This window comes from Salmo salar, chromosome 04 (assembly GCF_965601325.2).
Source record: "Salmo salar chromosome 04, fSalSal1, whole genome shotgun sequence".
NCBI lineage: Eukaryota > Metazoa > Chordata > Actinopteri > Salmoniformes > Salmonidae > Salmo > Salmo salar.
Window position 1 is genome coordinate 29,512,601 of NC_138294.1, and position 16,699 is coordinate 29,529,299.

Consider the following 16,699-nt stretch of genomic DNA (forward strand, 5'->3'; position numbering starts at 1 on the left):
TGGAGTCAGTCTCTTTGTCAACATGAATATGAAAATCGCCCAACACAATAATTTTATCATAGTTCTCAAGGACAACAGATAATTCTTCAGAGAAATCAGTAAAAAAAATGTGGGGCAGTGCTTTGGTGGCCTAGACAGGGTTATAGCCAGAACTGGTGGCTGACATTTAAACAGTATAGCAGGATGGTCAAAAGACCCAAAGTCGTCAAATGAAATGTCATTACAGCTGAGAGCATTAGTAAAAAAGGGAGGCTGAACCCCCCCACCCTTTTCTCCTTTTCTGATAGAGTATGAAAAGCTGTAGGGGGAGGCTTCAACAAGAGCGGCACTACAGTCTGAAGACAGCCGTGTTTCAGTGAGAAAAATGCAATCAACTTTGCGCTCAGTAATGAGGTAATTCACGAGAAAGGTTCTACTAGTGATTGCTCTAAGATTTAAATGTGCCAAATTCAATGAGTATGGCCACTCTGCCCCTGGGGCATCTGCAGTGAGGTAACCAATGAAATAACAACCAAATGATTAACGTTACAACCACTTTTTTCCTCCAATCTATCAGAATGGTAAGATATGACACGCGGTGTTAGAGGAACATACATTAGGTTACACACAATAACTATGGAGCCATTTCTACAGGACTTGATATACTTTCGAAGTCCTCTGTTGCTTATTCTGACAGGGAGGACTGGAGCACTACCAGACCCTGTCCATCAGTCTCTAAAACAGTCTCTATAATCATTCAAGAGGTCAAGAGGTCAGTCAGGGGGTGAAAGCAAAGATGGTGGATAAATGAAGATGTTTTACTCAGGCCGTTTACCATTGAAAAACGTTGTCACAGTTTACTTAACTGTGTGTGTCTCCCATAGACACCAATACGACCGAAGCTGGGTCTGGTCTACTTAGTTCAGTGACTGTATAAGGACCCAGTGATATGTCTCGCTTCCTCTTCCGTCTCCGGTGAAAGGATATTAGGTCAAAGGTCATGGTTGATTTGGTATTTTGTTCCTCCATACACTGCTTGCTTTAGAGGTTAGACTTTTTTTATTTTGAATAGAGCGAACACCATAACTACAGTTAATGCATACAATTTAGTATGCAGGACCCACTGGGCACACACTGGTTGAATCAATGTAATTTCCACATAATGTCAATGAAATTACGTTGAACCAATGTGGAATAGACGTTGAATTGACATCTGTGCCCAGTGGGAAATGTCTTGTTGTACAACTGCATTCTTTATAAGCTCTCATTTACAAAAATATTTGGGGGTGGCTGTGTTTGATCAAATATAAAAGCGACAAAAAAGAGGATGAGATGCGAGTATTGTTTCTGTCTCACTGGAGAGTTCTAAGTATTGTCAAACATTGAGGCCTCCATTTTCCGAATGTGAGTTAAACAAGCTCATCTTGACAAAAGCCAGAGACCAGGTTGAAATACTACGATGTCAAATCAAACAGTAAATAAAATACCAATCTTCTCTGGAGTGGCCACCATTAGGATAGTAATGTGTGTGTGTGTGTCTGTGCCCAATTTCGGATTGCTTTAAAATGCAGTATCTCAGGTACTCAAAACAAAGGATGCCCCATGTGGAGCTAGTTATGTTTGATTGACTCTTTGACTCTTCCCGTTCTATTTTTAATTGGATCCAACAGTGCTGTTTGTTTGGTTTCCAGCAAACAAAGATTCCATTTCCCCAGAATTTACTGCTAGACTGTCAGGTTTCATCCTCAGATCTTACCTTTCCTCTCTGTCTGTCTGCTTGTCTCTATGTGTGTGTGTGTATGTGTTTGTGTGTGTATGTGCGTGCATGAGAGTATACCTGTGCTGTATGTGTGTGTTTGTGCTCTGTCTTTGATTCTGTGTATCAAAGGCCCACAGTAGGCCTATAAGTGGTCAGGTCGTGGTCATGCCCATGCAGGTGCAGATTAACTCCTTTGACTAACTTCAAAGTCAGATGAAAAGAGATGTTGGACTGTAGTCCTACTGTGCAACACAACTTGTAAAGGTATAGAGTTGACCTCCAGACACCTGGGGCCTCATTTATTTCTGTTTTGATGTTAAGGTTATAAAACTGTCATAAATAATGCACTGCGCCAAATTATTAGCAGGCTACCGTTATTTGATTAAATTCTGAAAAAGTGGGACACTTTGCATTTCCGTCTTCTGTAACCTCTTCAGACATCTATCCAACACATGATACATTTTCTGAAATCCTCAGATGCTTCTGTTGAGGTGTGGGCAGAATGTTTTAATCTTTAGCGTTGACTTTTTTAAACAATAAAATGCATGCCTAGCAGTTGCCAAACAATGGCTGCACATTCTGCAAGATCGTATATTGAACAATTTAAAAGTACTTTCTACCTACAGCCCACGCTTCTATGCAAAAGACGAATTGTTGTTCAACATTTTGTTTGTCAATACATGATTGTGTTTCTATCTCCTGCCTTGGTATAGGCTCTGAGATTAAATAGTATATGTCGCGCTCCTATCGCACAGCAATATTGCAGCCTAACGTTACTGTCATAGGCTACTGGTCTATTTACTTTTGAGCATGGTCGGCTATTAAATGAGCGATGAATAAATGGTAGCCTTGTATTTGTTGTATTGTCACAACATCGACGGAAGGTGGCGCCCCTCCTCGCCCGGGCGGCGCTCGGCGGTCGTCGTCGCCGGCCTACTAGCTGCCACCGATCCTCCTTTTTTTTCTGTTGGTCAGGTCTAGCTTAGGTTGCACCTGGTTAGTATTAGTTCATTAGTGGGGGGGGGTATTTAGTCTTTCTGTGTAGGTTTGTTTTTTGTGCGTGATTATTTTTCGTCAGGTTGTACGTCTGGGGTACAGGTGTTTTTTCCCTCTGCCTGTGGGGTTTGTGACAGCTTGTTTTGGGCTGCGCTGTGTTCGGGCTGTTTATTGGGCATTTGTGTGACTTTGCCCTGCCCTACCTGTTTTGGCAAAGTGTGTATTATTTATTAAATACGTGTGTTCACGGACTTGTCTCCTGCGCTTGACTTCAACTCTCCTGCTTCCTTGAGCACTCTGACAGAATCACTCACCACTGATGGAGTCAGCAGGAGCCGCAGCGCCAACCCCGTCCATGGAGGAGAGGGTTGCCCAACACTCCGCCATCCTTCATCGTCTGGGCAACGCCATGGACCAGGTGTTGGCATGCCTGGAGAGTTTGGACAGAAGTGCTCCCACCCCATCTAACGCGGCTGCTCAACAGCCAGTGCCGCCACCAGCGCCAACAGCACCCAGTACCAGTGATGTTAAACTCGCGCCCCCGAGGGAGTACGATGGGACGGCTGCTGGGTGTAAGGGTTTCCTACTCCAGCTGGAGCTATACCTGGCGACCGTCCGTCCCCCTCCCTCGGGAGAGGAGAGTGTCAGCGTCCTCGTCTCGTGACTCACGGGTGGGGCCGTGGCATGGGCCAACGCCATTTGGGACAGTCCGGACTCAGCCAGGGACCACTACCCGGAGTTCACCCACCGCTTCCGTGCAGTGTTCGATCATCCCCGGAGGGTAAAGCGGCGGGTGAGCGATTGTTTCACCTGAGACAGGAGACGAGGAGCGCGCAGGACTTCGCCTTAGAGTTCCGGAACTTGGCGGCTGGAGCGGAATGAGAGGGCCCTGATAGATCACTACCGTTGTAGTTTGAGGGAGGACGTCCGCCGGGAGTTAGCTTGTCTGGACACCACTATCACCCTGGACCAGCTGATTGATCTGTCCATCCGTCTGGACAACCTGCTGGCCGCCCGCGGGTGTCAGAACCGGGCCCTGTTCATTCCACCTCCCAGCCCTCCTGCTCCCACGCCTATGGAGATAGGCTGCAGCAAGGAAGACTGGAGGGGGAGCCCTCTCCTGCACCCAGTGTGGTCGCAGAGGGCACACTGTCGACCGGTGCTGGAGGAGCTCGCCCGGGAGTCCAGAGGGCAGGCAGAGCACTCCGTCAACATCTCAGGTGAGTCAGCACCAACCTCACCCAGAGCCCCCTGTCAGTCATATGTATGTGTTAGTTTCCTTCCCTGAATTTTCCCCTCACTCCCGGCTTAAGGCGTTAGTCGATTCAGGCACGGCGGGGAGTTTTATGGACCGTGGGGTCGCCAGTAAGTTAGGGATTCCCCTGGTTCAGTTAGACCAACCCTTCCCTGTGCACGCCTTAGACAGTCGACCACTAGGGTCAGGGCTGGTCAGGGAGGTCACTGTGCCACTGGTCTTGGTAATGCGGGGGGGGGGGGGGGGGGGGTCACGAGGAGAGTATCCGTCTCTTTCTCATTGATTCCCCGGCCTTTCCGGTGGTGCTAGGGATGCCCTGGCTAGCCACTCACAACCCTAAGATTTTGTGGAGACAGAGGGCTCTTAAGGGGTGGTCGAAGGAGTGCTCGGGCAGATGCATAGGGGTTTCCATCGGTGCGACGACGGTGGAGAGTCCAGACCAAGTCTCTACCGTGCACATTCCCTCAGAGTATGCCGATTTAGCTATCGCCTTCAGTAAAACAAAGGCGACTCAATTACCACCTCATCGACGAGGAGACTGTGCGATGAACCTCCAGGTGAACGCTGCACTTCCCCGGAGTCACGTGTATCCTCTGTCTCAGGAGGAGACAGTGGCTATGGAGACATAAGTCACTGAGTCCTTGAGGCAGGGACACATTCGGACAACCAAATCACCCGTCTCCTCGAGCTTCTTTTTTGTGAAGAAGAAGGAGGGGGGATTTCGCCCGTGCATTGACTATAGAGGTCTAAATTCCATCACGGTGGGGTTCAGTTACCCGCTACCTCTCATTGCCACGGCGGTGGAGTCATTTCACGGCGCGTGCTTCTTCACGAAATTGGATCTCAGGAGCGCGTACAATTTGGTACGTATCCGAGAGGGGGACGAGTGGAAAACTGCATTTAGTACCACATCTGGCCATTATGAGTACCTCGTCATGCCGTATGGGTTAAAAAAATGCTCCTGCCGTCTTCCAATCCTTTGTGGACGAGATTCTCCGGGACCTGCTAGGTCAGGGTGTGGTGGTATACATCGACGACATTCTGATCTACTCCACCACACGCGCCGCGCATGTGTCTCTGGTGCGCAAAATGCTTGGGCGACTGTTGGAGCACAACCTATACGTCAAAGCTGAGAAATGTGAGTTCTCCAAACAAGCTGTCTCTTTCCTAGGGTATCACATTTCCACATCCGGGGTGGTGATGGAATGTGACTGCATTTCGGCCGTGCGTAATTGGCCGACTCCCACCACGGTGAAGGAGGTGCAGCGGTTCTTGGGGTTTGTCAATTACTACCGGAGGTTTATCCGGGGCTTTGGGCAGGTGGCCGCTCCCATTACCTCACTGATGAAGGGGGGACCGGTGCGGTTGCGGTGGTCGGCGGAGGCGGAGGCGGACAGGGCTTTTAGTCGGCTGAAGGCTCTGTTTACTGATGCTCCAGTGCTGGCGCACCCGGATCCCTCTTTGCCATTCATAGTGGAGGTGGACGTGTCCAAGGCGGGGTTTGGGAGCCGTGCTATCACAGTGCTCGGGCGCGCCTCCGAAGCTTCGCCCCTGTGCTTTCTTCTCTAAGAAGCTGAGTCCGGCGGAGCATAACTATGATGTGGGGGACAGGGAGTTGCTGGCTGTGGTAAGAGCCCTGAAGGTGTGGAGACACTGGCTTGAGGGGGCGCGACACCCTTTTCTCATCTGGACCGACCACCGTAATCTGGAGTACATCCGGGCGGAGAGGAGACTGAACCCTTGTCAAGCCAGGTGGGCGATTTTCTTTACGAGATTTCAGTTTACAATCTCGTATATCCCAGGTTCCCGAAACACTAAGTCTGACGCACTGTCTCGTCTCCATGACACCGAGGAACGGTCCACCGATCCCACTCCCATACTTCCAGCCTCCTGCTTGGTGGCACCGGCAGTCTGGGAGGTGGATGCGGACATCGAGCGGGCGTTACAGGCGGAACCTACTCCCCCTCAAGGTCCCGTGGGTTGTAAGTACGTCCCGCTCTGTGTCCGTGATCAGTTGATCCGGTGGGCGCACAAGTTACCCTCCTCGGGTCACCCAGGGATTGAGCGGACGGTGCGGGGTCTTAGTGGGAAATACTGGTGGCCCACCTTGGTGAAGGATGTGAGGCGCTATGTCTCCTCCTGTTCGGTGTGCGCCCAGTGTAAGGCTCCTAGGCACTTGCCTAGAGGGAAATTACAGCCCCTCCCCGTTCCACAGCGACCATGGTCCCACCTGTCGGTGGATTTTCTCACCGACCTCCCGCTGTCTCAGGGGAATACCACAATCCTCGTCGTTGTGGATCGGTTCTCTAAGTCCTGCCGTCTGTTCCCTTTACCCGGTCTTCCTACGCCCCTGCAGACCACGGAGGCTCTATTCACCCACGTCTTCTGGCACTACGGGGTGCCTGAGGACATCGTCTCTGATCGAGGTCCCCAGTTCACGTCCCGGGTGTGGCGGGCGTTTATGGAGCGACTGGGGGTTTCGGTCAGTTTGACCTCAGGTTTTCACCCCGAGAGTAATGGGCAGGTAGAGAGGATTAATCAGGATGTGGGCAGATTTCTGTGGTCCTACTGCCGGGACCGGCCAGGGGAATGGGCGAGGTTCGTGCCATGGGCCGAGATGGCCTAGAACTCTCTCCGCCACTCCTCTACCAACCTATTGCCTTTTCAGTGTGTGTTGGGTTACCAGCCGGTCCTGGTGCCCTGGCATCAGAGCCAGACGGAGGCCCCTGCGGTAGAGGACTGGGTCCAGCGCTCTAGGGAGACCTGGAACGCCGTTCAGGAATCCCTTGAACGGGCCAGGAGACGACAGAAGGAGAGCGCAGACCGTCGCCGCAGTGAGGCCCCCGTGTTTTCCCCGGGGGAGAGAGTCTGGCTCTCGACCCGGAACCTGCCCCTCCGCCTGCCCTGCCGGAAACTGGGTCCGCGGTTTGTGGGGCCATTTAAAGTCCTGAGGAGAATAAATGAGGTGTGTTACAGGTTACAGCTTCCCTCTTATTATCGTATTAACCCCTCGTTTCATGTGTCTCTCCTCAGGCCGGTGGTAGCTGGTCCACTGCAGGACGCTGAGGTACAGCAGGTCCCTCCGCCCCCCCTGGACATCGGGGGGGGGGGGGCCCGGCGTACACAGTCCGGTCCATCTTGGACTCCAGGCGCCAGGTAAGGGGCCTGCAGTACCTCGTGGACTGGGAGGGGTACGGTCCAGAGGAGAGGTGCTGGGTACCGGTGGAGGACATTTTGGACCCATCGCTGATACGGGAGTTCCACAGCCTCCATCCGGATTGCCCTGCGCCTCGCCCTCCGGGGCGTCCTTGAGGCCGTCGTCGGCGCGCTGTGGGAGCCGCACATCAAGTGGGGGTCCTCGCCCGGGCGGCGCTCGGCGGTCGTCGTCGCCGGCCTACTAGCTGCCACCGATCCTCCTTTTATTTTCTGTTGGTCAGGTCTAGTTTAGGTTGCACCTGTTTAGTATTAGTTCATTAGTGGGGGGGGGTATTTAGTCTTTCTGTGTAGGTTTGTTTTTTGTGCGTGATTATTTTTCGTCAGGTTGTACGTCTGGGGTACAGGTGTTTTTTCCCTCTGCCTGTGGGTTTTGTGACAGCTTGTTTTGGGCTGCGTCCCTATGCTGTGTTCGGGCTGTTTATTGGGCATTTGTGTGACTTTGCCCTGCCCTACCTGTTTTGACTTCAACCCTCCTGCTTCCTTGAGCACTCTGACATGTACAGAGGGAATAAACGAGTTATGTTAGAAAAGTAGAGACATGCCCTTGCTATATGATTATGATTTAGGCCTATATAATTGATGTAAATATAGGCTATTAGGCGAGATGCTGCTATGTAATCTTCTTCCAAAAGGCAAATGCATCTGTTTTATATACGTTTTAGTGTTTTTATTAGCCTACCATTATTATAATTCCTGTGCATCAAACACCTGAATTTTCCTCAAAATAACAATCTTTGCTTGCAAAGAGTTGATCAACCATTAGGTTCTGAGTATGCATGGTCTTAGATACGCATGGAGATACAGTTGAAGTCGGAAGTATACATACACCTTTGCCAAATACATTTAAACTCAGTTTTTCACAATTCCTGATATTTAATCCAAGTAAAAATTCCCTGTCTTAGGTCAGTTAGGATCACCATTTTATTTTAATAATGTGAAATGTCAGAATAGTAGTAGAGAGAATGATTTATTTCAGCTTTAATTTCTTTCATCACATTCCCAGTGGGTCAGAAGTTTACATACACTCAATTAGTATTTGTTAGTATTGCCTTTAAATTGTTTAACTTGGGTCAAACGTTTCGTGTAGCCTTCCACAAGCTTCCCACAATAAGCTGGGTGAATTTTGGCCCATTCCACCTGACAGAGCTGGTGTAACTGAGTCAGGATTGTAGGCCTCCTTGCTTGCACATGCTTTTTCAGTTCTGCCCATACATTTTCTATGGGATTGAGGTCAGGGATTTGTGATGGCAACTCCAATATCTTGACTTTGTTGTCCTTAAGCCATTTTGCCACAACTTTGGAAGTATGCTTGGGGTCATTGTCCATTTGGAAGACCCATTTGCGACCAAGCTTTAACTTCCTGACTGATGTCTTGAGATGTTGCTTCAATATATCCACATAATTTTCCTGCCTCATGATGCCATTTGTTTTGTGAAGTGCACCAGTCCCTCCTGCAGCAAAGCACCCCCACAACATGATGCTGCCACCCCTGTGCTTCTTGGTTGGGATGGTGTTCTTCGGGTTGCAAGTGTCCCCCTTTTTCCTCCAAACATAACGATGGTCATTATGGCCAAACAGTTCTATTTTTGTTTCACCAGACGAGAGGACATTTCTCCAAAAAGTTTGATCTTTGTCCCCATGTGCAGTTGCAAACCGTAGTCTGGCTTTTTTATGGAGGTTTTGGAGCAGTGGCTTCTTCCTTGCTGAGCGGCCTTTCAGATTATGTCGATATAGGACTCGTTTTACTATGGATATAGATACTTTTGTACCGGTTTCCTCCAGCATCTTCACAAGGTCTTTGCTGTTGTTCTGGGATTGATTTGCACTTTTCGCACCAAAGTACATTCATCTCTAGGAGACAGAATGCGTCTCCTTCCTGAGGCGTATGACGGCTGTGTGGTCCCATGGTGTTTATACTTGCGTACTATTGTTTGTACAGATGAACGTGGTACCTTCAGGCGTTTAGAAATTGCTTCCAAGGATGAACCAGACTTTTTCTGAGTTCTACAACTCAAATGATGTCAATTAGCCTATCAGAAGCTTCTAAAGCCATGACATAATTTTCTGTTATTTTCCAAGCTGTTTAAAAGCACAGTCAACTTAGTGTATGTAAACATCTGACCCACTGGAATTGTGATACAGTGAAATAATATGTCTGTAAACAATTGTTGGAAAATAGTATTTTGTCATGCACAAAGTATATGTCCTAACCGACAAGAAATTTGTGGAGTGGTTAAAAAATGAGTTTTAATGACTCCAACCTAAGTGTATGTAAAATTCCGACTTAAACTGTACACACTTTCCCATCAAGTTCAAAATTGATAAATACCAACTTTTATAGGAAAACTGGCACATGCGAGATTTAATCTTTTTCGTCCAAATGCACCTTTGATAAATGAGGCCCTGCGATGTTTTGCCCTGAGAAGAAGCACAGCAGGGTAAATCCAGTGTGCATGTGTGTACACAATTGCTTGCGTTTGCATGTGTGTCTGTGTGTTGGTGTGAGTATAGCTTTCATATAAGCACTCTTGGCACTTACAAGCCATTATTTCACTGCAGGTACTCCAATTTAATTATTTAATCAGAACGTACCCCCACAATGATAGGTTGGCTGCACAGTGGAGCTCATTAGAAGTACTCTGGCTCTTTTATACACCAACTGAGTAATGAAATGCTTGATAAAATCCTCAAGAACCTCAAGTGTTTTCTAATGTTGAATGCATCCCAAATGGAACCCTATTCCCGTTATAGTGCAGTACGTTTGCCCAGCACCCATAGGGCTCAAAAGTAGTGCAATATATAGGGAAAAGGGTGCCATTTGGGATGCAATTTGTGTCACAGGATCTTTATTGGTTAGATTAGTGGATTAAAAGCTACATTCAGTTCATTCTCATTTTGACAGAATGTAAGGAGAGGGTTGGTTTTCCGTGTGTGTTTGTTTGTGTGTTAATAACCTGTATCCATACATAGCATGCATAACAGGCTATAATGATGATGTATGAAAATGATGGCATCTGAGCAACATCAGGTGTCTTGTTATACCATTAGGCCTACCTTTTTCTCATTTGATTTAAGGGTTTTGGTTATAGAATCAGTACATTAGGCTATTATACATGAAACCGGAGTAGCATTAAACAAATAATAACAAATTTAATATAGGCCAATACAAATCAATTCACCAAATGTAATAGAATGTATGAAATTGAAGTTGATGTCTCCAGAGCTCACCTGTCGACTGCTATTGCGCTCATTGAATAGATGCTTGAAAACACTGCTGTGACTGGGAAAAAGTTGTGGAACTTGCAGTATGATTCTCCAAAGTACCAATTGCCGTGAGCAGCATATATGAAATTAATCAACGTGTTGAACGCGGCCATTGAGGCGTCAGAGAAAGCCAAGTTGAGTAAAAAGTAGTTTGTCACGGTCCGCATCCTCTTGTGCGCCAATACGATCCAAATCACTATCAGGTTCCCAAAAACTGCCACGGCGAGCACAAGGCTGTACGCGACCGACCATAGCACGATGCGCCAAGGCGGTTGTACGAACTGATTTGTAAAGGTCCTAGTTGTGTTTGATCCGTTGTTTGCCGCAGCCATTCCTCTAGTCACCCTGACGATATTTACTTGGATTCAATGCCTGGAGGTGGCAGCAGTTGAATTGGCACACACCTTCGCAGCGCACCAAAACGCGAAAGTGCTCTGCTCAATACGGTCACGTTAAGTCCCTCTTCATTTATATTGCTGTTCCCGTCAATTCAGGGACAACGCGTTTGGGAGACAGTCGTAACAAAATGTCTAGTGACAACTCCAATAAATAATTGACACTTGAAGAGCGCGGAACTTCTGATCTATATGATAGAGTACTACTTAAATAGGCTACAGATAATATTCGAACAGTTCTTTGGAAACAGAGATTATCCTTTGTTTTGCTACGCATAAGTGAACGTATCCTAGAGCTCTGAGCAGCAGTAGGATCCAAAGGGATGGACTGCGCTGAGTCGTGCGCTGCGCGTAGGGAATCGATCAGGTGGTGTTCCATTAAATTCTTCAAGTCACACTCCACTCCCCTTTCTAATAACAACCTGTCATTCACTTGAACTGTAGATCATTCAGCTACGCTTTCATACAAATGAGACATAAACATATGGCAAGCATGGAATTTGATGGCGAGTCACTTATAAATGCCTTACATAATCATGATGAACGACAGGCACGCATCAGGCACTGATTAAAGGCCTGCCGCATCTGTTGCCTCCATTGACTGAGTCGTTAATTTCACTCATGGTACATCTCCGTGATCAAAGTATTGAAAATATAAGTTTATTAACTAAGTTTATTAAACAGTCATATTTGATAAATGTGTCTAGTATCTCCAAAATGTGTTGTTTTTACCCTAAATAACTCTCTTAATTCCCACGATCGATTTTCAATAGATGGATCTGCCAAGGCCTTACCACCAAAATGAATACAGTTCCCAATAGGCCTATGTCAACCTTTTCGGGATGGACTGACTCTATGATCCTAATGCACTCATTCAAAACAATCAATTTAACTTTCAAGGTACCAAACCAATATGTATTTTTGAAGCTTCAGCTTTGGAGTTCTTGCTCCATTGTGACTTATTACCTTGTATCTCGTAATAAAAGTTACATTATCTGAAAACTACACAGCCCCCTCGGTATTCAACAGCATCCAAACCACCATGCATCCTCATTTGTGTCACCTAAGCAGCGTGGAAAGGACAGAGGGGCTTCATCCCAAACAGCAGCCTATTCCCATTATAGTGCATAACTTTGGGGGCTCTGGTCAAAAGTGGTGCACTATGGAATAGGGTGCTATTTGGGACACTCACAGGGGCAGGTGGGAAAGTGCCTTTTATCCACTAATCCACATGCTCGGTATAAAAAGTAGAAAAGATGACGCCACACCGATGTTAAGACATTAATGTTCCCGACCACAGGTGTTCGCTGCAGAGGGAGTCATGCCAATTAGGCTTCTCTCTCCCCTTCTCCTGGTGGGTTCCCCTAGCAATTATGCAGGATTACACCTGATGGGTTCCCCTGGCAATTAGGCAGGATTACACCTGATGTGCCCCTTTTAATGAGTTATATAACTGTCTGCGCTCCTTCCTAGCTGGATTACTTATGGGGAGCTGAAAGGGCCATCTTCTGGTGGTGTGGAAATAAAGTGGGGTGACTTGCGCGCACACACACACACACAGACACACGTAGGCGCACACACACACACCGGCCCAACAGAAAAATCTAAGCTATTCTATTGTATAGTATTCTATTACATTCCATTCTCTGAAAGGGAAAGATGGAACAGTTCAAATCTCTCACACATTCCTATACTTTACACAAAAGCCCTAAAAAGGCAATAAAATAAAACTATTAGGATGCACAATGTCGATCTATCCTCTCTTGCCCTCTTTTTCCAATGCATAATACAATTATCTATCATGGGAGAACGATAGCTAGCCTTGGGAGAAAATGGAGTTGGAATTGAATGGCTGGTAAGAGGTTGTTACCTTAGCCTTTGACCTGCCTCATTTATAGAACTGTGTAGGAGAGGTGTAGAGGTGTAGAGATTAGTCTCACCAATGGGATGTTAATAAATGTATGTCGATTTGGATGTTTGCTAAATGGCATACAATGAGTGTACAAAACATTAGGAACACCTGCTCTTTCCATGACAGACTGACCAGGTGAATCCAGGTGAGAACGATGATCCCTTATTGATGTCACCTGTTAAACTCACTTCAATCAGTGTAGATGAAGGGGATGGGTTAAAGGAGGATTTTTAAGCTTTGAGACAATTGAGACATGGATTGTGTATGTGTGCTATTCATAGGGTGAATGGGCAAGACAAAAGATTTAAGTGCCTTTAAAAGGGGTATGGGGGTAGGTGCCAGGAACACCGGTTTGTGTTGGGAACTGCAACGCTGCTGGGTTTTTCACGCACAACAGTTTCCCCTGTGTATCAAGAATGGTCCACCACCCAAAGGACATCTGGCCAACTTGACACAACTGTGGGAAGCATCAACATGAGCCAGCATCCATGTGGAATGCTTTCGATACCGTGTAGAGTCCATGCCCCGACGAATTGAGTCTGTTCTGAGGGCAAAGGGGGGTGCAACTCAATATTTGGAAGGTGTTCCTAATGTTTTGTACACTCAGTGTATATGCTATATACAGTGCTATATACAGTATTTAGACCCCTTGACTTTTTCCACATTTTGTTACGTTACAGCCTTATTCTCAAATGGATACAACAAAAAAATCTTTCCCTCATCAATCTACACACAATACCCCATAATACCCCACTGTTAGCTTGTTAGCATCGGCCTGCTAACTGTCTGAATCGCCGTGTCACCAGTCAGCCCAACCACTCACTGGACCCATATGTTCACTTGGCTACGCATGCCTCTCTCTAATATCAATATGCCTCATCCATTACTGTCCTGGTTAGTGATTACTGTCTTATTTAACTGTAGAGCCTCTAGCCCTGCTCAATATGCCTTAACCAACCATGTTGTCCCACCTCCTACATATGCGATGACATCACCTGGTTTAAACGTCTCTAGAGACTATATCTCTCTCATCATTACTCAATGCCTAGGTTTACCTCCAATGTACTCACATCCTACCTTACCTTTGTCTGTACACCCTGCCTTGAATCTATGCTATCGTGCCCAGAAACCTGCTCCTTTTACTCTCTGATCCGAACGTGCTAGACGGCTAGTTCGTATAGCCTTTAGCCGAACCCTTATCCTACTTCTCCTCTGTTCCTCTGGTGATGTAGATGTTAATCCAGGTCCTGCAGTGCCTAGCTCCACACCCACTCCCCAGGTGCTCTCATTTGTTGACTTCTGTAACCGCAAAAGCCTTTGTTTCATGCATGTTAACATTAAAAGCCTACTCCCTAAGTTTGTTTTACTCACTGCTTTAGCACACTCTGCCAACCCGGATGTCTGACCCGTGTCTGAATCCTGGCTTAGGAAAACCACCAAAAACCCTGAAATCTCCACCGCTAACTATAACATTTTCCGCTAAGATAGAACTGCCAAAGGGGGCGGTGTTGCAATCTACTGCAAAGATAGCCTGCAGAGTTTTGTATTACTATCCAAGTCTGTACCCAAACAATTCGAGCTTCTACTTCTAAAAATTCACCTTTCCAGAAACAAGTATCTCACTGTTGCCGCTTGCAATAGACCTCCCTCTGCCCCCAGCTGTGCCCTCGATACCATATGTGAATTGATTGTCCCCCCATCTATCTTCTGAGCTCGTGCTACTAGGTGACCTAAACTGGGACATGCTTAACACCCCGGCCATCCTACAATCTAAGTTTGATGCCCTCAATCTCACACAAATTATCAATGAACCTACCAGGTACAACCCCAAATCCGTAAACACGGGCACCCTCATAGATGTCATCCTAACTAACTCACCCTCCAAATACACCTCTGCTGTTTTCAATCAAGATCTCAGCAATCACTGCCTCATTGCCTGCATCCGTAATGGTCTGCGACCAAACGACCACCCCTCATCACTGTCAAACACTCCCTAAAACACTTCTGCGAGCAGGCCTTTCTAATCGACCTGGCCGGGGTATCCTGGAATGACATTGACCTCATCCCGTCAGTAGATGATGCCTGGCTATTCTTTAAAAGTGCCTTCCTCATCATCTTAAATAAGCATGCTCCATTCAAAACATTTAGAACTAGGAATAGATATAGTCCTTGGTTCACTCCAGACCTGTCTGCCCTTGACAAGCACAAAAACATCCTGTGGCGTTCTGCATTAGCATCGAATAGCCCCCGTGATATGCAACTTTTCAGGGAAGTTAGGAAATATACACAGGCAGCTAGGAAATCTAAGGCTAGCTTTTTCAAGCAGAAATTTGCATCCTGTAGTAATAACTCAAAAAAGTTCTGGGACACTGTAAAGTCCATGGAGAATAAGAGCACCTCCTCCCAGCTGCCCACTGCTTTGAGGCTAGGAAACACTGTTACCACTGATAAATCCACTATAATTGAGAATTTCAACAAGAAGTTTTCTATGGCTGGCCATGCTTTCCACCTGGCTACCCCTACACCGGTCAACAGCCCGGCACCCTCCACAGCAACCCGCCAAAGCCCCCACAATTTCTCCTTCACCCAAATCCAGATAGCTGATTTTCTGAAAGAGCTACAAAATCTGGACCCCTACAAATCAGCCGGGCTAGACAATCTGGACCCTCTCTTTCTAAAATTGTCTGCCGAAATTGTTGCAACCCCTATTACTAGCCTGTTCAACCTCTCTTTCGTATCGTCTGAGATTCCCAAAGATTGGAAAGCTGCCGCGGTCATCCCCCTCTTCAAAGGGGGTGACACTCTAGACCCAAACTGCTACAGACCTATATCTATCCTACCCTGTCTTTCTAAGGTCTTCGAAAGCCAAGTTAACAAACAGATTACCGACCATTTCGAACCCCACCGTACCTTCTCCGCTACGCAATCTGGTTTCCGAGCTGGTCATGGGTGCCCCTCAGCCACGCTCAAGGTCCTAAACGACATCATAACCGCCATCGATAAGAGACATTACTGTGCAGCCGTATTCATTGACCTGGCCAAGGCTTTCGACTCTGTCAATCAACACATTCTTATTGGCAGACTCGACAGCCTTGGTTTCTCAAATGATTTCCTCGCCTGGTTTACCAACTACTTTTCTGATAGAGTTCAGTGTGTCAAATCGGAGTGCATGTTGTCCGGACCTCTCGCAGTCTCTATGGGGGTGCCACAGGGTTCAATTCTCGGGCTGACTCTCTTCTCTGTATACATCAGTGATGCCGCTCTTGCTGCTGGTGATACTCTGATCCATCTCTACGCAGACGACACCATTCTGTATACTTCTGGCCCCTCATTGGACACTGTGTTAACAACCCTCCAGACGAGCTTCAATGCCATACAACTCTCCTTCCGTGGCCTCCAACTGCTCTTAAACGCAAGTTAAACTAAATGCACTGTATTCAATCGATCACTGCCCGCACCTGCTCGCCCGTCCAGCATCACTACTCTGGACGGCTCTAACTTAGAATACGTGGACAACTACAAATACCTAGGTGTCTGGTTAGACTGTAAACTCTCCTTCCAGACTCACATTAAGCATCTCCAATCCAAAATTAAATCTAGAATTGGCTTCCTATATCGCAACAAAGCATCCTTCACTCATGCTGCCAAACATACCCTCGTAAAACTGACCATCCTACCGATCCTTGACTTCGGTGATGTCATCTATAAAATAGCCTCCAACACTCTACTCAACAAATTGGATGCAGTCTATCACAGTGCCATCCGTTTTGTCACCAAAGCCCCATACACTACCCACCACTGCGACCTGTACGCTCTCGTTGGTTGGCCATTGCTTCGTTGGTTGGCCAAACCCACTGGCTACAGGTTATCTACAAGTCTCTGCTAGGTAAAGCCCCGCCTTATCTCAGCTCACCGGTCACCAT

At 47.2% G+C, this 16,699-nt stretch overlaps 1 protein-coding gene across 1 annotated transcript in view; it reads right to left on the reverse strand.

Moving 5' to 3' along the window:
• The window catches only part of LOC106602667 (neuromedin-K receptor), a 33,612-nt gene extending 22,500 nt beyond the window's left edge, over window positions 1–11,112 (reverse strand). The window contains exon 1 of the mRNA XM_014195422.3: window positions 10,434–11,112. Coding sequence (XP_014050897.1) covers window positions 10,434–10,801 — 368 coding nt within the window. The 5' untranslated portion in view covers window positions 10,802–11,112. The remainder of the gene's footprint in view (window positions 1–10,433) is intronic.
• Window positions 11,113–16,699: the final 5,587 nt, after the last annotated feature.